The sequence below is a fragment of the Piliocolobus tephrosceles genome, chromosome X (genome assembly GCF_002776525.5).
Source record: "Piliocolobus tephrosceles isolate RC106 chromosome X, ASM277652v3, whole genome shotgun sequence".
Taxonomy (NCBI): Eukaryota; Metazoa; Chordata; class Mammalia; order Primates; family Cercopithecidae; genus Piliocolobus; species Piliocolobus tephrosceles.
Window position 1 is genome coordinate 77625232 of NC_045455.1, and position 26774 is coordinate 77652005.

General features: G+C 38.9%; 1 protein-coding gene across 1 annotated transcript in view; it reads right to left on the reverse strand.

Moving 5' to 3' along the window:
• The window catches only part of FREM2 (FRAS1 related extracellular matrix 2), a 182835-nt gene that overhangs the window by 104052 nt on the left and 52009 nt on the right, over positions 1-26774 (reverse strand). Inside the window, exon 3 of the mRNA XM_023208694.2 lies at positions 87-233. Within this exon, the coding sequence (XP_023064462.1) occupies positions 87-233 (147 nt within the window). The remainder of the gene's footprint in view (positions 1-86; positions 234-26774) is intronic.

Below are 26774 nucleotides of genomic sequence, written 5' to 3' on the forward strand. Positions count from 1 at the left end.
AACTGATATTTTAATCACTGTAGAAGAATTATAAATGTTTGCTAGAAAAATAAAAATTTGAGACAGAAACAAAAAATTAAACTTACTTATAAAAGAAGTTTCTCCCAAGTAGCCTCTACGTTTAAGAACAACATCTAGAAATTTGGAGTCCTCATTGATCAGGTAATACTCCTTTTCAAAGGAGATCCATGCCCAATTCAGACGAAAATGCTGGTTGGTTACCTTGTTTCCACCTTGAAAATAAAAAATTAAAGCCATAAATTAGTGCTTTTTTGAATGAGTGATCTTAAAAATTCCACAGATTAATGAAGCAACATTAACAATCAATACAGCTACTTAGTTTGATGCACAACCCTGGAATATGTACATGGAAATACAGCTTACAGTTTAGGGACTGTTACACATAAATTCTATCGCTGACACAATTCTTCACAATTCCTTGCTGTTTTAGGAGGGGAAGTAGGTAATGGGTAGGAAGTGCACAACTACCAGAGGCTGTTTAGTTTAATCCTAAAACTAAACATCCAACTTGCAGGATAACTCACTTCCCACAAGGTGCCGCTGGAGAGCAAGTTTTCTAATCAGAAGGCTGCAAGGTTCCTTTGTGATGTTCTTAAAAAACACACACTTCACAAATACCTTTTTCTGGTTCACGGAGCAATTGGGTGGAAGGTTTTAATTATAACCGCCTAAGGAAAAACAAATATCCCTTCCCTGCTATATTCCACTCCATTCCTTAGAGCAAACAGACAGTTCTTTTCATTGATTGCCATTCCACTCTGAAGATAAGGTTTTCCCCTCCCATCTTCCCACCAAAATGGAGCTGGCTGCCTATCAGGAGAAAATAAACCTTGTGTGTGATCTCTCTAATGTGAAAGCGACTACGTTGGCTAAATGAAAGGAAAAATAGTTATCAGCTGATCGATCACTCTGCACGCATCCCTCTACTTCTTTTGATCTACACCAATTATTTCAGAGTAAGGTGAGGTATACAAACAAAGGCATCAGTAATGCCTTTTAAGTCTTTCTGAAAGAGGCTGTGAAAAAAAAAAAAAAAAAAAGCCCAAGTAACAAACACAGCTAGAGGCATAATTTTCATTCTAGTTTCTTCTCTTTACATTTCACAAAGAGCTTCACTACAGAAAAGGAAATGAAAGAGGAAAATCTCAAAACTTTAATAGATGCCAAAAAAATCTACAAAAGGGAAAACGTTGCTTGAAGACATGAAAATACGTACATCTTTGCTTGAACTTTTAAAAACTAAAAACTGTAGCAACTTTGAGCTATCAACGTAACGTGTACTAAAGATTAAAGAGAATACACCGTACAACTGAGATTATGTAGGGAAATTGTTTTCTTGTTTACTGTTGTTTGACTTTCAAATTAGCACAAGCCTTCTGGACAGCTATGTGCCAATGTGTGCAAGGGGCAAAACGATGGTTATATCATTCAATCTTGTAGCTCCTTCTGTGGGATTTTTGCTTTAAAAGAAGCAGAAGTGTATTTGCAAGGAACTATTCATTGCAATATTTTCTATAATAACCCCAAACCTTAAAAACCACCTTATAGTATATCAAATCAATAAAATGTTATTCAACTCCTAAACAATAAATATTGTTGGAACACCAAAAACACTTAAAAACACCACAACAAATCGTACTGATGCTGTGAACGTAGCTTCGTAAAATGAGGCATGACACAGGTGTAGCTGCTTGGTGTTTTAAATGATGGGATTATGGACTTTCCTATTTTTAGTTAATTTATCAACTATAAAATATAAATAGATTGGGGCCGGGCATGGTGGCTCACGCCTGTAATCCCAGCACTTTGGGAAGCTGAGGTGGGTGGATCACCTGAGGTCGGGAGTTTGAGACAAGCCTGACCAACATGGAGAAACCCCGTCTCTACTAAAAATGTGAAACTAGCCAGGCATGGTGGTGCATGCCTGTAATCCCAGCTGCTTGGGAGGCTGAGGCAGGAGAATCGCTTGTACCCGGGAGGCGGAGGTTGGGTGAACCGAGATCTCACTATTGCACTCTAGCTTGGGCAACAAGAGTGAAACTCTGTCTCAAAAAAAAAAAAAAAAAAAAAAAAGATTGGAGAACAGGAATTTTGTGTAAGTTTGTCAGTTTAACAAGGAAACTCATTCCACATTTTGCCCTGATGAAACTTACTACGCCTAATGTCTGCCGCACCCTGAGTGCTGTTCTGGAGAGGAGAGGCCATGGGCTAGGAGGCTCCTCAGAACTGGCGTCCAAGGCCCACCTACATCACTTTGAGCTGCTGTCTGACTCTGACCAAGTTACTTCTCTAGATCTCTCTGTTTCCTTTTCTGGAGAGTCAAGTGAGGGTGATGCTAATTAGCACCTGTGATTTCTTCGAAGATTGGCTCAGATAACTCATATACACACACAGTACTCTGAGATCAATAGTATCATTCAACAAATGCAAGCTCCCTCTGCCCTGCCACACCATGCACGCCCAAGCCCACCCTGCAGGCCCACTGCTGGACTACTATTCGTCTGCCTTACACCCACCTGTGCTCATTTCTCCTTTGCCCCGCCTCTTGCCTACAGTTTTGCCCATATCAAGTGGACTTTTCTTTCTTTCTTTTTTTTTTTTTTTTTTGAGACGGAGTCTTGCTCTGTCGCCCAGGCTGGAGTGCAGTGGCCGGATCTCAGCTCACTGCAAGCTCCGCCTCCCGGGTTCACGCCATTCTCTTGCCTCAGCCTCCCGAGTAGCTGGGACTACAGGCACCCGCCACCTCGCCCGGCTAATTTTTTGTATTTTTTAGTAGAGACGGGGTTTCACCGTGTTAGCCAGGATGATCTCGAACTCCTGACCTCGTGATCCGCCCGTCTCGGCCTCCCAAAGTGCTGGGATTACAGGCTTGAGCCACCGCTCCCGGCCCAAGTGGACTTTTCTTTGCAGATTTCCAGGTTCATCCTGACCTACCCTGATTGTTCCCCTTGCGCTCTAATCTGCCCATTTGGAGGTCAAGCCAAGATTCTTGCAGCTCCTGGGATGTGCCACCCTCACTCTTTCCCTCACCCCTGTCCTCTTGCCTAACATGAGGACCGCTATTCTTCCTTGGCTGACACTTCCCACTCCTTATGGCTGCTCTATCCTCCTCCTGTGTGAAGCAGCTGCAGCTGCTCCAGCCCTCTCATCTCTTTGTGATTCTGCGGCTGTTCTCTTACTGATTACTCTGTATAGTTGTGCACTTTAGTGGGTATCCTCTCATATTTAATTGTATTAATTTATTAATTATACTAAATTGCACTAATTTACATCAGTAATTGAGAGTACCCATTCTTTCATTATTGCCAATACTTGTTCTCATTGCTTTTAAAAATGTTTTAAAGAATTATTGTGTTTATGTTCCATTACTTGGAACATCATCTAGAAAGTAATAGAAAAGATGGAATAATATGCAATTGATTAAATTAGTACATAAAACAGCTCTGATTTCAAAACAAATTATTAGATGAAAACACCTTTATGCCACACTCCTGTCCACTTTAAATTGTGGTCCCAGCAAGCCTAGGTTTCATTCCAAACTTCTTGTCATGCTCTCCCAGGCCTTTTCTTGTCCTTTCTAACACCCATATCTTCACATCCCATCACTTCCCCCTAAAGAGAAATATCCAGCCTCTCACATCCAACCTCTCACTCTTTTCTGGACAAAGGTGGCTGTTTTTGTATGTGCTATGTCTTCTCCTCAGGGCATCCCCAGTTTTCCTACTCTCCCTGGGAATCCCTATTCCTCTACCTTTTAACAATTCTTAGCTAATTTGAAGATTTGATTCTAACCCTTTCCTGAGATATTACAGAAAATATCATTCTCTTCTAAATATGGTACATTTTAAGAGTATCGAGTCACCGAGGGCTTCTCTCTTCAGTTTTTATAAAACAGCAAGCCTAATGCAAACTCCAGCACTCTCTACCTCTTTATTCTGATGAATTTTTCTCTACAGTACTTTCCAAACTCTTATAATCCTACATATATTTACTTTTTTTTTCTTTTTGTCATTTTCTGTGTTCTCCCACTGCAACATGTGATCAGAGAGCTCATTTTACTTATTGTTAGAAAAATGCCTATTGCATCAATTAGAAACTCTAATGTCTTGGTTGAAAGTTCTGTGGTCCTTCATTTATTGAGCAATATAAATTTTCTATGTAAATGTAACAAATTTTCTATGTAAATGTAACATAAACAGTAATTGGTTTAATGACACCCTTTCTAAACTGTTGCATACTTCTTGAAAGACTTTAAGTGATACATAAATGTGAATTATTGGAATTTGTGTTTCTCTAAATGACACTTTCAGGGATTATTGATGACTCATGGGCTATGTAACCCTTCCATTTCCTTTGTGGATGGTTTTAGAGATACCTAATTTCGTCTCTACTTAAACTTCTGTAAAAATTATTTCCAGGTTTGTGCCTATGTTCTGAAAGGACGAAGGTGCCAGGTTGCTGGTTAGTCAGAGGTTTTGAATGACACGGAGCTGAACAGTTTGCTAGTATTTCATATGTACAACCACCACCCTGAGATCATATTTCAAAATACAATGCAGAAAAAATATAAAGAAGCTTTGATTGGTAAGAAAGGGAGATGGTCCAAAGTAACTATTATAGAAAATTTAGAATTCCCACTAAAACTGGGATTTTAAACCAGAGCATATAAATTAAATAGATATTTAACCAGAAAATATGAAGTCCGTAAAGCTTAACCCTGAATGGAATTAAATACTACATAACTCTTCTGAACCTTACACATGTGAATCAGATTTGGTTTCAGAATTCATAAAAGCTTAGGTACTCACTTCTTATGCAGGAGGGATATAGAGATTTGAGGAACCAAGCTGTAACTTATTGTAACTTCATTTACTAAAACTGTGACCTTGTATAATTGAACTCTGTATTTTATTGAAAGAATAGAAAGATACTTTATTTACCAATTTGTTACCTATCACGTAAACTCCTCTAAAACCTCAATTAATGGAAATAATAAACGTTAGACACTTAAACAAAAGCTACAGCTTACTGAATGTGAAATTATAGATGAAGTTAAATAATGTTAAAAACTGACAAATTTTTACTTAAAATTCGTTGCCTTTCTAAAATAGATGTTATCATTTATGATGCACAAGGAGCTAGTCTCAGCACCTCATTAGAAAAAATTTAAAGTCCATGACTCATGTCATAAATCCACACAACAGGTGCCTGACAGCTGATAACCACACTCCCAAATGCTCTGTCTTCAAATCCTGACACCAAAGCCATTAAGGTTTTGATGAAAAGACCTCTTTTGAACTTATCCAGCTGGTCTTCAGATTTCTTCATTTTCTTCAATTCCAACTCAGTAGTTTTTCTTTTTTTAGAATAACAAAGAATAGCAAACTCCAATTAGCCCTCCCTAAAAGCTCAGGCCTGCCTGATCTCTCTAAAGACAAAGCATTTAATCTTCAATAATATGAAACTAGTGCCACAATTTTGTCTTGTAATTGATAAAGAGGACATGTCCATTTAGCTTTGACAACAAATTTCTGCTTGGAGAATCGTTACAAATAGAAAATATTGTTGGTAATTTCTAGCTTGGTAAAATCTCATTTGCCCAGAATAAAGTTCAGCTTCAAAGCTGAACTGAAAATCAACTATACGGAAATTTTTAAAAGTTGGATGTAGTCCTTTAAATCAGCAATAGATATAGATATTTATATGAGAAAAGGTTAAGATAATAATACTATTACCTACTTTATTGGGGAAATTAGATCATTTGATTTTCATTATTGTCTTAGAGACATGGTCTCACTCTGCTGACCAGGCTGGAAGGCAGTGACACTATCACAGCTCTCTGCAGCCTCAAACTCCTGGGCTCAAGTGATCCTCCTACCTCAGGCCCCTGAGTAGTTGGGACTATAGGTGCAAGCCACTGCACTGGGCAGATAATTTGATTTTTAAGCAGATTTTTAAGAAGTCTTGTTCTCTTAGACAGTAAGGACAGTGATTAGCAAACATGCAGCTACCATCCGAATCAATTATGGTGCAAATCTAAAATCAAAGTTAAAATAAGGGATTAATTTCATTGCCATTTCTGTGATAGGATGATCTTCTCTTGAACTTTGCATTGCCTTAGAATCTTCCATAGGGGAATCTCCTTGAGCTTGTGGAATCCTGTTCTCTGGCCCCTAAAGTCAGACTGACTTCACTCTTCGCTGAAAACCACCTGGTGCAGAGCTGAAGCCGACTTGGCTCTTCTCCTGCCCCCAGGGGCTGGCATTCAACTGCAGGAGATGGCACAGGCACCTAGATAATGTGCACAAACTAGAGCCTGGCAAATGCTGTGAGAGGCACTGATAATGAGCTGTGGGAGTTCACAAGAGTGAGGGATTACTGTAGCCTGTGGGGATCAAAGACAAATTCATGGAAGAGATAGTGTTTAAATGGGGGCTTAAGTACAGGGTGGTATTTAGACATTTAGAGAGATGGAGGGGAAGGCGTTCCTGGAAGATTAGGTATAAGAAGAGAGATAAGAAATCCGGTGGAAAGAAAAAAGGAACTTCAAAGAATTCAATGTGGTAGGCACTCAGGGCATTTACTAAATATTTATTTCCTTTTCTTCCTATTTAAGAGATTGGATATTAGAGACAAAGAAGGCGAGGTCAAGATACATCTGCAGCCCACCCTGGATCATTCAGAGGTGACTCAGGCACTGAGGGATGACAAGCTTTAGATTACTTGATAATTTCAATATTGATTAGTCCAATAGTAAGGTATTCAAGAATTGCTGCTTATGATAATTGTTATATCGTTTTCTCCCTTCCTTCTGAACACTCCCTCCTCACCATTTCCATTGCCTAACACATTCTGAAAACAAGGCAGCACAGCACAGGGGTCAGATCCACAAAGAAATACGGAGATTTGGTACAGAAATGTAGAGAAAGAGGAATGGGGCCGGGTGCGGTGGCTGGCACCTGTAATCCCAGCACTTTGGGAGGCCTGGGAAGGCAGATCACCTGAGGTCGGGAGTTTGAGAGCCTGAACAGCATGGTGAAACCCTGTCTCTACTAAAAATACAAAAGTTAGCTGGGCTTGGTGGCAGGTGTAATCCCAGCTACTCAGGAGGTTGAGACAGAAGAATTGCTTGAACTTGGGAGGTGGAGGTTGCAGTGAGCCAAGATCACGCCACTGCAATCCAGATTGGGCAACAGAGTGAGACACCATCTCAAAAAAAAAAGAGGAGTGGCATGACAAAGACCCAGGAGGTAGAGGGAAACAGGCACAGCACCACGACACACGTTGGTTTCCATTGGACACACACGGCTTGGAGTGATCTTTTGGGCCATTTTTAGAATAGGCATGTACAAACACAAAAGAATAAATGGAGCTTTGATACCTTAGAAACTGTCACACAAACTACACTGAATTGAGATCAAGTATGGATTATTTCATACTCTACTCAATATTCTTCTGTAGACAGATAAGAAATGGCCACACTACATGGAGGTGGATGCTGACAAATATATCAACGTTCACCTTACAAGCCATGAGTATCACAATCCACATTACTATGTGTAATTTTGTTCCTTGAGGACATGATATGGTTACATATATACCCACCCTAGGTATATAATGTGGGTATATAATGGGTATTTGCACACAAGTTTCCAAAGACTGAAATTCCTATTCATCTACTATGCAAAAGACTAATATATGGTTGATTCTCATTATTCCTGGATTCCATATTTACAAATTACTCTACTCATGAAAATTTATCTTAGCCCCCAAATTAATACATGTAGTACTTTTGTGATCATTCTCAGACATGTGCAGAGGGGCATCAAAAAATTCTCATCACCTGACACTCTGTGCTTTCTTGTTTCAGCTCTCATGCTGTAAAGAAGTATCCTTTTCACATTTTTTTTTTTTTTTAGTGTCACACTTTCTATATTTTTGTGCTTTTCATTAGTGATTTTGCTATTTTTAAAAATGGTCTCCAACCGGCCAGGCACAGTGGCTCACGCCAGTAATCCCAGCACTTTGGGAGGCCGAGACGGGGGGATCACCTGAGGTCAGGAGTTTGAGACCAGCCTGGCCAACATGGTGAAACCCTGTCTCTACTAAAAATACACACACACACAAAAATTAGCTGGGCATGGTGGCACATGCCTGTTGTCCAGCTACTTGGGAGGCAGAGACACGAGAATAGCTTGAACCTGGGAGGCAGAGGTTGTGGTGATCCAAGATCGTGCCACTCCATCCTGGTCGAGAGAGTGATACTCTGTCTCAAAAAAAAAAAAAAAAAAAAAAAAAGGCCCCCCCCAACCATAGTGCTAAAGCACTGTCTGGTGTTCCTAAGAACAAGAAGGCTGTGATGGGTCTTACAAAGAAAAGTTGTGTGCTAGATAAGTTTTGTTCGGGCTGTAAGTGCCATGTTAATGAATCAACAACATATATCTAATAAGGTGTCTTTAAATAGAAACACACATAAAACAAGGTTATAATTGATTGGTTGATGAAATGTGACCAGAGGCCCATAGAAACCTAACCCTGTATTTCCCCTAGGAGCAATGCTTCAGTATTTGCCAATTCAATATTCACTGTGATTTTACAGAAACGTAACTATGCTGAATAATTAAAATCAACTGTATTTATTCCGTAAAAGTCACAATAGGTTATTCTTTGGGGACACACACAAAAAAAAGGAGCACAGAAGCAGAAAAATGTTTACCCCCCATACATTTTATCTCCCTTTAATCAATCCCTTTTCTGCCATATGCTCAGGAGTGTAAATTGAAAGGAACCCTCACTGCATTCTCAGATAGGCAGCTCTGGCCTTCCTCCAGCCTCTGTCCCTGGCCACGACAATACTAGGATGTAGACACAGCTGTGGCTTGGGAGTGAAGGGTGTACTGGCTCCTGCATGGCTACCTGCTGTAATTTGAGGGTATACAAAGAAAATGTGTAGGATTGTTGTTAGCCTATAGGAAAGTGATATACACGGGATGAATTCTAATGAAGAATCACTCCTAATCCTACTAGAGAATTTTAGGATAATTCATTCTAGGATCTTGGTTTAAGCAACAGCCCACATCTGGGGTTCCCGTCTTCTTATGCTTAGGTGGGAAACTGGAGTGACAGACCTCACGGAAGCTGATTTTCTTGGGCTATAAAAGAGCCTGTGGAGAGAGAACTTGTGGTAATGAAAATGGATGTCAGGCAAAACAATGGACTCTATACAAAAGTTTAATCATCTGAGTGTAGGGATTCAAAATGTAGTGTAAGTTTTCTCATGTCTAATTCTTGCCCAGGCTCCTGGATGTATTTTTGGATTCCAGGGAAAGAAAGCAGCTGTGGAAATTTAAAGAGATGCTTAATTAGTCTCTTTTTTCACACCAGGGGCCAAGCAACACACTTTTGGATACCCTTTTCCTTCAATAGAGCATAACGGAAAAGATCACCACACAGCTATGTGGCCCACCCCTGGGGGTTCCTGGGGCCACAGGGAGGGTTCCTCCTATGGAGGAGCTGGGCATAGCTGTGGTAGGATTTCTAGTAGAGCTGTGCAGATGTTGAGCAACTGGGCTTACTATGGAGAACACCTATCCTTGGGGCAGAAGTAATATTAAAAATAATCTTGACTGGACGGACGCAGTGGCGGCTCATGCCTGTAATCCCAGCACTTTGGGAGGCCAAGGTGGGCAGATCACAATGTCAGGAGTTCAAGACCAGCCTGACCAACATGATGAAACCCCATCTCTACTAAAAATACAAAAGTTAGCGGGTGTGATGGCGTGCGCCTGTAGTCCCAGCTACTCAGGAGGCTGAGGCAGGAGAATCACTTGAACCCGGGAGGCGGAGGTTGCAGTAAGCTGAGATCATACTACTGCATTCCAGCCTGGGTGACAGAGTGAGGCTCCATCTCAAACAATCATCATCATCATCATCATCATCTTGGCCAACCAGTGGCACGGACTTTGGCCAATCAGAACTGGCATAATATAGGCATTGGACAATCAAAACACACAAAAGAGAAACCATAACACTCACCAAAAACAACTGGAACTCAAGTGTAGGTATAAGCTGGCTGAATTCAGCTCAGCCTTGGGGACTCTGAAAATGCCTGCAGAGGAGAGCTGGACAGATTGAGGACCATGGTCAGGGTGATTTTGATAATATGCACATTATCTCAATGCATCTCACAGCAACCCTGCAATTTAGGTATTTCCACATTCTATGCATGAGATAAATCAGTGTCAGATTAAACTAGCCACTTTACATTCCCAGGGGCATAGTATGTGGTAGATGTAGCATTCAAGTGCAGCCTGCTAATATTCTTCCTATACTTCCTCTGAGTCTTCAGATGATGACCTTTAGGTGACTATCCTATTTGCAGGCTACTCTAGCTTAATTCTAATTTGCTTAACTTAATTTATAAATGAGTGCTACTGGAAAGAAGCAAAACTGTCATCTGAGTAAGTTTCCCTCTACTATCAGCTCTGATTCTAGTGAATAGTGAGGCCCTCAAATGATGAGTATTACATGACGAAGCAAAGGGTATGAAAGTCGGTTAACAAATATTTGAGACAGATTTATAAAAAATTAACACAAGCTAGGATTTAAGACCCACTGGTTTGATGAATGAATTTGGAGCCAAAGCCAAAATCCAGGGAAGTCAGAAGGAAAATCCTCCTTCTAGGCTGAATAATGTGCATCATCAGGCCACAGCCAGGTTGGAATGGGAATGTGCAAGCCTGAGCCTGCAGGGATCCTCTGCATTTCTCTAAGCACAGCCCCTTCCCGCAGCTCCATTCAAAAATAAAATAATAAAATAAAATAAAATAAAAAGAATGTGTTTATTTTCATCCCCTGCAACAGAAAGGGGGGAAAAGGAAGGAAGAAACATGAATTTACATCCCCTTACCTAGGGTTTAAGTGTATTTCCTTCATCAAACCTGATTTAATTGAGTAACACCGTGCTTTCTTAATTAGAAGCTTACACTTAGTGGAATGAATGTCTGTACTGCTGATATGCATGCTTAGGATAAGGAATTCAGGTGTATATCTACAGAGGACAAAGGACAAAGCAAATGCATAATTGCAAGATGAACTCTCATTTACAACATTCAGGTTATTGGATTATCATTTGGAGTCTAAATTATAAGCTAATTTTGTCATTTTAACACTGTGATGTGAGGGGCTGAGAATTATTTTTTCCTGAACGTGCAAGTATAATGCTGTATTTTAAATAAGAACACTAACTCAAGAAATTATTATGTGGGTGAATAATACAAACAGATGCCAAGCATTTTAGAGCAGAATGAATGCTGGATTCCGTCTTTTCTCACTGCTCCATTTTACCAAGATTCAGAAAGGTTGGGATGTGAGTAAGATTACAAAGCATTTTAAATCCCCGGAGATTTCACTCCTGGTTTACTGATCTTTCCATTTAACAGGCTGTAATCTCAAATACTGTTCTTAAGCATAAGATTATTTTAAAATGTGTTTAAAATTAAATAAAATTATATGTGTATATATGATTTGGGAGGACTTACTTTATTTTCTTTAAAGCAGCCCAGATACAATTTTTAAAATTATTTTCCACTTGTATAGAAGTTAAAAAAATGTTTTAAATACTATACTGTTACAGAAAAAATGACCGCTTTACTAAGAGTTAAGTTTGTCAAGAAGATCCACACCCTCTTCTCCCTCTGGGGAAGAGAAAAAAATACAAAACAAAACACCTGGTGCAGCAAGATTTCACGCATGCACTGCCTGAAGCTACAAATAAATTTATTAGATCTCTGGCAACACATTCTTAAAATAAACTTAATAGCCTTCAGGTCTCTGTTCAAACCAGAGCATAATTCCTTTTGTGGCGCCAGACTTCTCCCCCCACCCCAAAGGAGACTCCGAGCTAAAGGAAAGCAGTGGTTCTCTACACTTCTCCACCTCTCTGAGTAACCGGTTTAGCACCATTTAGTTAATTCTCTGTGAAGTGAGGCTGTTTTCTAATTCCTATTTGTACAACAGTACCATACACAGACACTGTCATTACAATTAACATGGATTACAGTCTGAATTGTATCTTGGATTATCTTTTGAAAGTGTGGTATATCCACATTGGGAGACAAAAATATATAAAGGGAAAATACAAGTAGCTTCGTCTGACAGTTAATAAGAAAACATTTTTTAAATCTGACTTCTTTCCATTACTACCAAAATTTAAATCTGATGGTTAGTATGAAGAGATTGGAGTGGGGTGGGAGAAGAAAAGCCATTCTATGAATTAAAATACCGTGAGTGAATCGTAACTCAGAATCCCAGAAAATTAGATTGAAAATTAGAAATAGGAACTTCCTGAAGATAATTTTAGTTTAATTTGTTATTACTGCTTTTAAAATCTAAGTCAGGAATATGTTCTTAGTTCTATTTGTTTTCAGGAGCAAAATCAAGATTTGGAAGTTTTAAACTACTAGACTTAAAAAGACGTATATCGCATTATACCTAGTTACTTAGATATTGCTCCTGTGAGAAGCTAAATGAGATGTGTCACTGATATCTGTCAAAAAGGAAGGAGAGAAGGAGGGAAAGAGAAAGCAGGGTGGGAAGTGACAGTGTGGGGGAGACAGACAGCGACAGCGACAAAGAGGATGGAGTAAAATAGCATCAATGTCACACGTTGTTTTTCACATTTTCTTTTCGTTTATTTCAGATTAGTTTTGCAAAGCTAACTTTGGTGCTTAGCGTGTAATATTATTTAATTAGTTGAACCCTTTCGTGATTGCTCTGATCCCTTTAGAATTGTGCCAGAGCTACAAAAGCAGCCCTTCTCATTAATTTCACTATCTCAGATTAATACAACAGCTGTTCATTTTGTATATTTGGCTGCATAAAGGAAAACACACACACATACACACACACACACAAAGTAGAAAAACAAGTTGGTGTGGTCTTAGAGCTCCAGTCCTTGTTAGAAAATAAAAGTTAGACAATGTACAGTTTTATTTAATTGATATTTGGGAACGATTTCCATGAAAAGCACATATGTTAGGAAGTGTAAAGTTGGTTCACATATAGTTCTTTCTGTGAAACGTAGACTCTAGTAAGGAGGGTAAACCAAATGCTATACATACGTTATAATACAACATGTAAGGTGAAAAGCTAAACAGCAATCTCCTGGGGCTCAGAGGAGGGAGGGGAGCACATTGGGTTGGAAAAACCCAATTAAAGGGTTGGCACAAGCGTTGGTGGATGGAGGACGGGCCCCTCCCAGAGGAAGGAACTGCAAGAAAATTGATTCAGGGAAGGACAGGGCAGCATGTGTGTGGGCAGGAATAAGAGTTGAGCTCTGCAGGGTTTGTGAAAGGAAAGGGGGAGAAGGAGATAAGCTGGAAAATCAGGCTGCTCACAAAGGAAACTTGGGGCATAGAGAGACATAATTCGCACCATGCTTTCAGAAATACTGATTTGGAGACAGCAAATGTTGGCAAAGATGTGGAGTAAAGAGAATTCCTGTACACTGTTGATGGCAATATAAATCGGTGCAGCCATTATGAAAAACAATACAGAAGTTCCTCAAAAAAAAAAAAAAAAAAAAAAGATAGAACTGTCATATGATCCAGCAATCCCACTTCTGACACTTCTGAGTATATGTTCAAAGAATGTGAAATCAGGATATTGAAGGAATATCTACATTCCATGTTCACAGCAGTGTTATTCACAATGGCCAAGATATGGAATTAACCTCAGTGCCTATCCATGGATGAAAAAAAAAAAAAAAAACTGTGGTAGAATTGTTAGTGGAAATGTAAAGTATAGTGCAGCCACTATAGAAAACAGCATGGCTTTGGGAGGCTCAAGGCGGGCAGATCGCCTAAGGGTCAGGAGTTCAAGATCAGCCTGGCCAATACGGCAAAATCCCATCTCTACTGAAGAGAACAGAAATCAGTCAGATGTGGTTGTGGGTGCCTGTAATACCAGCTACTTGGGAGGCTGAGGCAGGAGAACCACTTGAATCTCAGAGGTGGAGGTTGCAGTGAGCTGAGATTGCACCACTGCACTCCAGCCTAGGTGACAAAGTGAGACTTCGTCTCAAAAAAAAAAAAAAAAAAAAAAGAAAAGGAAAAAGAAAACAGCATGGCTAAAAACAGAACTACCATAAAACCCCAATTATCCCACTGGTAGGTATATACCCAAAAGAAAGGAAATCAGTGTATTGAAGAGATATCTGCACTCCCAAGTCTATTGCAGCAATATTCACAACAGCCAAGATATAGAATCAATTTAAGTGTTCATCTATGGATGAATAGATAAAGAAAATGTGTTCTATATATATAGTAGAGTATCATCCAGCCATAAAAAAGAATGAACTCTTGCCATTTGCAGCAATATGGTTGGTACTGGAAGTCATTATGTTAAGTAAAATAAGCTAGGCACAGAAAAATACCTAACACATGAATCTCACTCATAGGTAAGTCTCACTCCCGTTTTCAAAACCATCCTCATGAGATCCATTTGCTATCACAAGAACAGCATGGGAAAGATCCGTCCTCATGATTCAGTTACCTCCCACCTGGTCCCCCCAACAACACGTGGGAATCATGGGAGCTACAAGATGAGGTTTGGGTGGGGACACAAAGCCAAACCATATCAGAGGTACTCAAAGAGTCCATTATTTTGATTAGTAAAAATAAATGACGAATAACTTTCTTGGAGGAGTTTTGGTCCTAAGCCACTATTTAGCCAAAATTCAAATGTATGCTACATACAGGTAAAAGTTAGGCCCTACCCCTTTACTTCTCTCTCTTTCAACTTAGGAAGAAAATGAGGATCAGTGTGACAAAATTTTTCTCCTAGGCCAAGATAAACTACATTTTGCTGCACTTGGTTAATATACAATGCAGGTGGCATTTTTGAATATGCTGAGGATTTGAGACAATGGTTACTGCAGAGAATTCATACTAATTGCATGCAGAAACTTTTTAAAGAGCAGACTTGGAAAGCGAATACATTGACTTTACAATTAATAATAAGGTCTAAACCAGTAGTTATTGGAGAAAGGGCAATAATTTTGCCCTTTGAGGAATGTTTGGCAATGTCTGGAGACAGTTTTGGTTGTCACAAGTTGGGGAGAGGGGTGAGGGGCAAGGCAGGGGGTGTTACTGACATCTAATGGGTAGGGGCCAGGGAGCTACAGATCCCACAATGCATAGGAGAGTCAGACCCTCCCACTCAACACACACACAAAGCATTAGAATTATCTGGCCCCAAATGTCAATAGCACTGGTGTTGAGAAGCCATGGTCTGTACTTGTTATATTGTGGTATATCAACATTTATAACCTAACATGAACATATGATCTGACTTTTCTTGCTAATTCATGTTTTCCTATAAATTGAATTGAGAATATATATGATCAAATGATAAAACTGCCTCCTCTTCTTACATAAATATGCAGAAATTTTCAAGTCCATCATTGATGTGGAAAAGTTGCCTGTAGGAAGTGTTTATTCTCTTGATGCAGAAAGTAGTTGAGCCAGTAATTTTCCTACTGTCAAAATTTATGGCTAATCCTTTGGGAAGTTAGAAGTGAGGAAGGATCTTGAGCAATGCACCAAACTGTGTCAAAGTTTGATGTTGTATGCATGATTTGGATTTCAGTATGAAATCAAATATGTGGGCAATGATTTCCATGTTAGATGTTTTAAGCAGATTAGGCTTCACCAAACCATGTTAGAGCTGAGAGCACAAAATAGAAAGGCTTCCTAAGGAAACTGCAGATAGACAAGGCTGGGCACTGAACACAAATTATCCAGACTTCCATGTCTTTATTGTAGCCCAAAAGAGGAATACTACATGTTCCCAATGCACATGTGCTTGTGAGTACACACACAGGCACCTGCACACACATGCATGCCCAGCCTTACCTTGTTCTTACAAAGAACAAAAATGCCTTCCTCTCCAAAAACATAGAACACACAGCATCTTTTACATGTTTCTCCACTGAACAATTTGGGAAAGCACTTCCCCAAATACTTTTTTTGAATCTTATTTTTCCTGGTTGTTAATAGGTATTCCATTTATAAAAAACCACTCTATGTTAACTAAGGCAGAAATAAACTGGATTAAGCGATGTAAACAAAATTCTTACCTGCAGTAATTCCTAGGGACTTTAATATGTGAATATGCACTGAGCAAGTCTAAGGAAGGGATTGGAGCACACAGCATTTCTCAATCTCCTTTCAGCAGGGAACCTGTGTCTTAAGGCATCATGTTAAGACTCTGATCTACAGCACATATTTTGGGACAAGTTAGCTTTGAGTACAAACCATTCAAAACACAGATATGAGCAGAGAGCCTGTGTAGTATCAATTACATGCAGGTCACATAATTTTCATTTGTCATATTTGACAGTAATAGTTAGAACTGCATGTCATAATCTTGAGGAACAAATCCAAATAAAATTTAAAAATTTATTCCCTACCAGCAATACAAATTCTGGTTCATGTCATTTCCATTTCCTAATCCAAATGGCAAAATAAACATGTTAGTTTGTGGAACGCCAAGAAAAATACTAGTTCAGGTAAACACAACTGAATACTGGTATATTCGTTCCATAGACAGACCACATTTATTTTTGGAACACACGCTTTGCTTTTCTTGCAGCTTAACAGTATAGTGCCCCAGCCCTTTTTTTTAATTAGTCAAATGTGGGATCAGATCTCGGAAGAGACAAAGGTTAGGATTTTGGCCAGTTCCAAAAAACACAGCTAAAATCACCAACAATGTACAACAAGCTATGTCGGCCTCCTGTTTTCAGCTGGATCTTACTCCCTGTGGATATTTGAACCCTACGATCTGCCCAGCTCTGATAAGGGATTTAAAGGCTTACTAAGAAGAATGCTTCTGAAGCTATTAAAACAACCAGTATGGGAAGCATGGACTAAGCTGGGTTTTGGAAAGAGGATAATGCTGCAACATAAACTTTAAGGCTGATAAACAGATAAAAATTCTGAAAGCACATTGTTCCCTAGTCTGAACTTCTTCCTCACCCTGATCAGTAACTACTTCCCATGAGAATATCAATAAATACAACAGGTCTGTACTCATCAATTTTAGAAGAAAGCTGATAGACAATTCTGAGTCATTGATTTGCATCTCAACTGATTATGGTAATAATATTAATAAGTTGTATTGGAAAATACCTTTATTGACTGAGAATAAAATGTGTCAGAAAATGAAAACTAACTAAACTTACTTCTACGTTATTTGTGTAGACAAGAAAAAAACACATAAATGTGTGTGTGTATATGTATGTGTGTGTGTGTATATATCATACATATACACATTCACCAGGCACTCTGGAGATTAAGGGCAACAGAATACACACACACACACATATAAAAAATATATATATCAGCTTTATGCCCTCAAGAAACTGAAACTGAAAATTTGTAAAAGAAGAGGAAATGCACACACAGAGAAAACCAGACCATGAGTACCCTTCAAAGAATAATAGAATAACTATCTTTTGGGAATATATAAAATTCTCAGAATGAATTCTTAAGACAGGAAAATCTCATAAATATCTTTTAATACCTTAATGATAACAAAATGAGTCAGACTGTGGGGAACATCTATATTTCTTCTGTTTCTTACTCTCTTGCCTCCCTTTTGCCAATATAGGGGGCAAGGTAGGTAGGGATTGGGACTCAAACAAGGATTTACCTGATAGAACGTACAGATGCTGGACTAAATGTATTGAAACAAGGGAAACTGGGCTGACCTGCCCAGGCTTGTAAGCAAGGTCTGCAGTAGAATATTGGGATAGCTTCGGAAGCTCCAACCTGGCCAGTGTTTGGAACTCTGCACCAGTTTCTACCAAGGACCCAGGAAATGCTGCCAAATCACCAAAGGTTGCTTCTGTGCACCTTGTGTCTTGGTAAAATCTTCTTCCACACCTTCATTTGTTCCCTGGAAGAGTTAAATCTTCTTTTGGTCATTTAAAGCCCTCACTCCCTTCATGGCAGCCATTCAACTCAGCCATTTTACTTCTTCCCTCCTGACTTAAATGACATATCCCCTCACCTGAATGCCATTGGTCAGGTACAGAGCAGCTTGTCTTAATTAGTTATTCAGCATAACAAATGCATAAGCTTATCTTTTCAAGGTTTCCTATAAATGAGGCTCTTTGAGACATAAAATGTTCTTCTAGTAGAAGAGAAAATTTTAATCATGAGTACTTCAATAATCTTTGCCTACTTTAGACCTTTCCTCTTAGGTAATTTACCCCGCAGTCAATTCGTAAAATCATATGGTTGGTTCTCTTCCACTCCCTGCCTGCCACCCACTGGCCCTGTGACTTCTAGGGAGAGAGTTTCAGTTTAGAAAAGTGCTTTGGATATTGTGAGTAGGAATGTGGCCATTTCTATGTCTTATGGCAAACTCTTGAGCAGAACCTTACTGCACTTTACACTCAACACACCTGTACATTATTACAAATCTTTCACTGGGAAAGGCCAGAGACATATTAATAGTAGCCTCACTGTGTACAGGTTTTCCCTACTTATGAACTTTTTTGCAAGCCTTATCAAAAGGTAAAATAGGATTGAGATGCTGTTATGCAGAAAAAGAGTTCACGGTTATTGAGCCTATGTTTAGAGTTTCTACTTAGCATAAGTGGTCTAAAGACCAATTTAGGACAGATGAATAGAGACGAATACAGCTATAAGATTTCTATAAAAAATGTGCACTTGCAAATCCAATAATGAGTATTTTTCACAGTGTTCCCTGAGGCAGGATTCCCTAATTTATATAATACAGAAATCATAAAAGTAAGAAATCGGATCAAATCCCTCAAATAGAGAAATTACATGCACTAGAAAGGGTATGATACTGGAATGTGAATTTAGCACAGGGAACAAAACAGAGGCTTGGCTGTGAGGAGCTGGGGAAGAAGCAAGGAGAGATGAGGAAGTCAAATACACACAGGCAGAAAATTCCTAACCTTGTCCCTAACAGGCAGGATATTGATAATTACCCAGCACTGACTCTGAGATTTCTGGTTTCAATCAGATTGAAAACCAGAGAGCAGAAGCCAGATTAAAACCAGAAAGCTCACAGAATCAGTGAGCTTGAGATGCTGGAAACAACAACAACAACAAACAAATAATAGAAGCCAACTGTTTTCTATGGAAAATCTATGGTGATCCCTGAAAAGAGTGGATTAGGGTGCCAACCTAGACTTCTTAGGTCAACAGAGGGGGAAAAGGGGGGCATTTTAATAGAAAAGACAAAACCATATAGGAAAAACTGTAATAAACCTGATGTTTTTAAGGAATTGATTAAACAGAACCTCTTTATCTTTATTAGCAATTATACCACAATGAAAAATAAACAGGCATATGATGAGATGTTATTGAATATACCCATAGCTTTTATTAAGTATGGGATAGAAGTTCAAGTAAAGTTTATTTAAAGAAAATGTGTCTCAGGATTGGTTTGGAAGACATTTCACAAAATATAAACAGCATGCTCAGCAAAGTTTTTCTTTTTGAATATATTTATACTATTAAAAAACATACTTCAAAATAATTGTACAATAATTGAATCAGATTAGAATCTGGTTAAATTGTAAATATCCTCAATTTATTTCAGATTCTATTCTATATACTACTTGTGTGTTCCTTACAGTTCTATTTTCCAGTTAGACATTACCTTAATATTTGAGGATTATTGGATCATTCTTCCTAATTAATATTTTAATGTGAAAGAATTCATTTGCTTTAGAGAAACCAAGAAAAAGAATGTATACTGTTTGACTTCTAGTGCAAAACAGGTGATTCAGTGAGCTTCAATGTCATGTTAGTTCATAAACCACACAAATAATGGCTTCAATTACTTGTTATTGCATCATGGCCTCTGTGAGTGAAATTACTGTTGAAAAATCTGCCTAATTGCCTGGGTAGGAAAGTGGTACTATTCTCACTAAAGTGTTCACTCTTTTCTGTAAAATAATTGGAGCTGGCTGGGTGCGGTGGCTCACACCTATAATGCCAGCACTTTGGGAGGCCAAGGCGGGTGGATCACCTTAGGTCAGGAGTTCAAGACCAGCGTGGCCAACATGGTGAAACCCTGTCTCTACTAAAAATACAAAACTTAGCCAAGAGTGGTGGCAGGCACCTGTAATCCCAGCTACTCGGGAGACTGAGGCAGGAGAATTGCTTGAACACGGGAGGTAGAGGTTGCAGTGAGCCAAGATCGTGCCACTGCACTCCAGCCTGGATTGACAAGAACAAAACTCCATCTCAAAATAATAATAATAATAATAATTGACGCTTTTAAAGTTAAGTAACAAGTTGGAGTCATTAAAAGAAAAGCTAAGATTTGCAACCAGCCTGGTCAACATAGTGAGACACCGTCTCTACAAAAAAATTAACTGGGTGTGGTGATGTATACCAGTAGTCCCAACTACTAGGGAGGCCGAGCCAGGAGGATCACTTGAGCTCAGGAGTTGGAGGCTGCTGTGAGCTATGATCCCACCAATGCATACCAGCCTGGGGGAAAGAACAAGACCCTGTCTCAAAAAAAAAACAACAAAGATTTACCGAAAATCTGTAAACTAGAGTAATAACAACAGAATATTTTAGATGCTTTTCTTCTGACTTAACAAATGTTAGTTGTTTATATTCTTAGCTGACACTTTTTAAATTCAAAAATATCTTTGTGTTTATTCATTTTATCTTTTTTCCACCTCTCTCCATTCATTCCCATGAGAATCAGGGGGCTTTGTTTTTATTTATTTTGTTTCAAAAGTAGTTTACTGATTCTCATCAATATTTACCTGTAATTATTTCTATAAAACATATATACCTATGAATGTACTTATATATATAATGTACACATAGTCATTTCGTTAATCCATTCACCCTACAAATGACTGACAGTAGATATTATAGGCTTGGAGCTATGCTGATGCCGGGGACGTAGACATAGAAGGCAAGTTCGAGCCGGGCGCGGTGGCTCAAGCCTGTAATCCCAGCACTTTGGGAGGCCGAGACGGGTGGATTGCGAGGTCAGGAGATCGAGACCAACCTAGCTAACACGGTGAAACCCCGTCTCTACTAAAAAATACAAAAAACTAGCCGGGTGAGGTGGCAGGCGCCTGTAGTCCCAGCTACTTGGGAGGCTGAGGCAGGAGAATGGCATAAACCCGGGAGGCGGAGCTTGCAGTGAGCTGAGATCCGGCCACTGCACTCCAGCCTGGGCGACAGAGCGAGACTCCGTCTCAAAAAAAAAAAAAAAAAAAAAAAAAAAAAGAAGGCAAGTTCATGGTATAGTGGGAGAAATGACAAAGAAAGAGAGCTTTATTGTTCTATTCAGTAAGGATTAAGCTAGTGGAGAGCAAAGGTTGCTTCAGTGGTTTAGGGGTGGGGCACGCAGGCTTGATGACTCCAGACACAATTATCAACAGCTGTTATTACACTGCTCTGTGATCAAGTGATGCTTCTTGGCTTATTGAGAAGTATAAGACTTTCTGTACTTGAACTAAGTAGTCTCCCTCATACCATTTAAGATTCTAGGCTTGTTTCAAAATAGATTTTTTTCTTTCATCCATTACTGTGAATTGTTAGCTGTCATGTCTGTTGTTAGTGATCCCTCTTTTGGGAAACTCTCTATTCCCATCCTAATATTAATCTTGAAATTTGCTGGGGGGGCTGAAATAATGAGACAAACTAAGTTTTATAGGCTCAGAGTGAGGCAAATACAAGAAATCTTGCCACATACTATACATATATATACATATATACGTATATGTGTGTGTGTGTATATATATCTAGCTATATATATTTTAAAATAGCATAATGGTAAGGAATGTACTATACAGAATGAGAAAAACCTGGGTAGAAAACTTACTCAAATATGCCAAGCATAAAGTTGACTTGAGCATCCCTGAGTTGCATATCTCAAATGTATATTTGGATGCCAGGAGACCCTCACATAGGGGTATGCATGTCAGAAAGGTGGTGGGGCTGGAGCATAGATTTAGTAACATCAGTTTTGTCCATTTTGTTTGCTTACATGCGCCTTCTTACCAGTGATCCATATAGAACAGTTTGCCAGGTACGTTGAGTTTTAGATCCATAAAGTGCTAACAGTATTATTGTCCTAGTTCAATGCCTAAATTATTGCAGAAATTCTGGTTCAGACCTTGCTATTGAGCCATCCCAAGCAACAATGGGATTGCTCAATTTGATGATTATTTAATGACTGCAATAATTCAAACGTGTTGTTGGTTCTGTAGAATATAGGGAACCAAGTTAATTCCTAAGTTAAGTCTCAAAATTCATTGACAGGACTATTGCAGTGTAGTAAAGACAAGGTTTGAGGCTCATGATTAGAAAAGTACACAAAGATTACCATTGATAGTTCTACCCCATTGGGAAGCCTCACCAAAAACTACAGTCCAGTAAACAATGCAATAGCATACTTCCTCAAGAACAAAGAAAACAGGAAAGAGGGCAAATGCAATGTAACATTTGAAATCTGGAAAGCAAATAGACACGTGTAAAAGGTTAAGAATATCAGAGACCGTCACATTTGAAATCATCATTGGGAAAAACCCAGCTACAACTTGATTTGTACCTAAGGACCATAGAAGACCCCAAAATCGATAGTGCCGGGGAGCTCCTCACAGCTAGCTGTTATTTGCCCCCTGTGCCAAATTCACATTCCCGTATGCTTTCTAGTCCATGCAGTTTCTCTATATGGGGAATCTGATCTCATCCTCACTTTCATAATCCCTGGACCATATAAATTAGGGAATTCTGCCTCACAAAATACAGCAGCAATACTCATTATTAGATATTGCAAGTGTGTATTTTTACAGAACCCTCGTAGTTGCATACATCTTTATTTATCTATTCTAAATTGTTTTTTAAACTATTTTTGATAAATAGGACCTGGAAAGATAGGCTCAATATCTGGTAGAGATACGTAAAACTTGAATAGTTGAAGAGCAGTGTAAGGAAGAAATGTTGACAGATGGGAAAATGACTGTCTAATTATTATTGTAATTTAGATGCTACTTTGCCTTCAATAATTTAGATGCTACTTTGCCTTCAGTAATTCAAAACACATGCTCCGTTGTTTACTCATAGTGCTTTTCCAGCCTCTGCTCGACAGGTATTTTTTTTCATTGTCAATATTTATCAAATGAACAACAAAAAAGTACATGGAAAAGCCTCAGTGCCTCCTTTTTCTCCAGACAAGCATATTACACTTAAGCCACAGATTTACACACTTCGGCTTTGGAAAGTTTTCCACAGGTGTACTGATGAAATGATTCCCATTTTCACACCCTCATAAAAATGCATACCTAGAGCCACAGATTCATAAGGATTACTTTCTATGACTGATGAGAACAGCTGCTTCAACTCAAGTAAGGGAATGAAAACAACACTTTCAAAAGGGTAAGAGTCCGGGAGCTATTAAAGTGCTATTGAAGTTATAACTATCTGCGATCTGTGATGTGTCCGAAAAAAGCTAAAACTAAGTGTCTCTAGCACCTTAATTCACTCCTAACGATGACTTGCTTGAGTCAATAGCAGTCCACACCTTGAGTTGAGGGCTGTTCTCAATTGTCCCTGTTCATGGCTTTTTGAGAAACATTTATCGAGCACCCATTTTGTGGTCATTCAGTGACTCACATTAGCTACATATGAAGGTCTTCATTAGGGAGAAATTCTGGTGGTTTGTGACTTGTTGGATATACTGATTTCTTCCATATTTGAAAATATGTTAAGAGAGCACAGGGTACTCCCGGCATCTACTTAACTTCGTATTTCTGAATGTCTAACACCGGTTCCCTGACTGACCCCTTCTCTTGCTGAATCGGGCATGCATGAACCTCACTTGCTTCCCGTGGTCACATTGTCCTAAGAGGCAGAGTGTTTTAGCGGAAGAAACATGTGTTTTGCAGGGTTTGAATTCCAGCTCTGCCAATTACTCTGTCTGATGTGAGATATTCATTCTTTGTGCCTTAGTTTCCCACATTGTAACATGGTGATAAAGACCTTACAAGGTAAGGATTTAAAATCAATGAGTATAAGGCAAAAGTATACATACTCTAATATTACTATGGACGTTTGTGTGTGGGTCTGTGATCTGCACCTGCACAGAGGGTTGCATTGTTGAATAGTCAAACTTACGCTTCGCTTTCCAGAAAAAACTATCTTCCTCATCATTATTTGTGAAGAAAAGGAGTCAAGAGTAGTGAGCAAGTCCTGATTCTTATCTTCTTCTAACAGTAACCACTAATAAAAGGGCCAGCTTCCAAATTAATGTTATGAATAAAAGTTTCCTGCAACTTTAATATACAAGCACACAATTATTTTTTAAAGTGATAACATGCACTATGTTTCTATTTGCAATTAAAATTTTAATGATGATCAACATTAATTGATGCCCACAGGGCCAACAGCACTGTAGTAAATTTTTCATCATGACAGGTGCTATAATGAAATCAGAGAATAGAATACAGAATGATTTATTTCTTTTCTTATGAGGAATAATGATTGCAAATAATTTCCTTTGTCTCTTTTGTTCTTCCAATGAAGAATATAACAGAGAGAGCAACATGATCATTAAATTCATCTACTAGCTGCAATTAATCACCTCAACAATTAATGTATGCTAAACTTCATTTCAGAAGCTAGAGCTCCTAATAGTGTACATATTACTAAAGTACTGTTTGAAAATGTGCCTGTTCAAAATCTCAGTTTACTATCACTTTCTCATTTTTTCCCTCATTACAAGTCTTTCATGTTTATAAACTGAAGTAACATACATCTCGAACATGAAAATACGGTATAAAATGAAATGTTTTATTAAATAACTTTTTCTCCACAGCCTAAGTATTTGAGCAAACTTATTCTACTACTTATATTACTTATTTAATACAAAACATATTGAGAATATCCTAAAATAGATGATTATGATTCATAACTCAAAGTTTCTTTAGAACTTATAAAACACAATGAAAAGTTCTTGTAAAACTATGATATTTTTGGCTTTGAATGGTTACACAATTTTGAATGGTTGTATTTATTTTAAAGAAACTTAAATGCAAACCACTCTAACTTAAAAGACAATTATTTTGCTAGCATCAGTAGGCAGTGCTGTTCTCTGAAGGCTCTCATGCCTTAGCTATGTATGTAAATGTGAGGTTCTGATATCAATATCACATGTTCTAAGTTAATGAAAAAAGCAACTTTAAATTATGCCATGTGAGGTCGGGCACAGTGGGTCACGCCTATAATCCCAGCACTTTTGGAGGCCAAGGCGGGTGGATCACCTTGGAGTTCAAGGTCAGGAGTTCAAGACCACCCTGGCTAACACAGTGAAACCCCATCTCTACTAAAAACACAAAAAATTAGCTGGGCGTGGTGGCAGGTGCCTGCCTGTAGTCCCAGCTACTCAGGAAGCTGAGGCAGGAGAATGGTGTGAATCCTGGAGGCAAAGGTCGCAGTGAGCCGAGATCAGGCCACTGCACTCCAGCCTGGGTGACAGAGCAAGACTCTGTCTCAAAAAAACAAATAAATAAATACATTAAATAAATAAAATAAATTACGCCAAGTGTTCCAACTACTTTATCGTTATCAGTAAAACAAATTCCAATCATTCACTATATAACCAAATAATACCAGAAAGGAATCCTTGCTCTTAGAACCGTCGTGTAGAATCTCTCTGCGAAGCAGATGACTAGTTTTAAGGCTCTCTGTACTGGGTGATGTGAGGGTGGCTCAGGAGCACATGCTAAAGGAGTGACCACGGAAGAGCCAGTGAAAAAGGGGGAGTTGAGAGGAGACTTCCTGGAGAAGCTGGCAGTTTGGTTGAGTCTTAGAGAGAAGGATGATCAGGGTGAGCTCATACTTTCTAGGAAGAACAGTATGGACAAAGGAAGTCAACTCTAAGTGGAATGATTTGGCTTCATGAAGAGCCCTGTTGGAATGAGGCAGGACCATGCTGAGCATGCTACACCGAACTGTTGCTGTATTCTTCTCCTTCCCATGCAAGTCAAAAGAGGACTCTACATAATCACTCTTGGTTCCTTAACACTTTATTGGTATGCCAGTAGGTCTCCTGTCCCATTAAAATTGGGTTTATCGAGGCCACCAAACAAATGTAAGTTATTAAATCCATGGAGCAGTTTCAGGCACTTGTCTTCCTTTATCTTTTTCCAGTATTTTCCTGTTTTTAAAATTATATTCAATCATTTTAAAACTTTCTTAACAAAATAGTGATGATGATGATGATGATTGCTACTACTACTCTACCATTTCTGTTTCTACTGATACTGCCTCCACCAACAGCAATTATTGTGTACTTACTGTGGACTGGACATTGCCAAGCATTCTGTATATATGATACTATTACTTCCCACATGAACATTCTGAGATAGATACTGTTATCATGCCTATTTTGAAATCAGGAAACGAGGCATTAGGAAAGTTAGTTACCTTCTGGAGTGCAATACAGCTACTATTTCTGGAACTGAAGTTAAAAACCTCATCTGTCTCACCCCAGAATCTATTATCTTAACAGTGTGACTTTACACTTTTGGGCTTTCTGGATGTTTCATTTCCGTTTCCTTCATGGGCTTCTCTTTCCCAAGGAATCCCTTTGTTATTGTTGGCCTCCAGAGCTCTGTGCTCAGAGATAGGCTGGTCTCACACTCTGCATCTGACTGAATTTATCTATTCTCA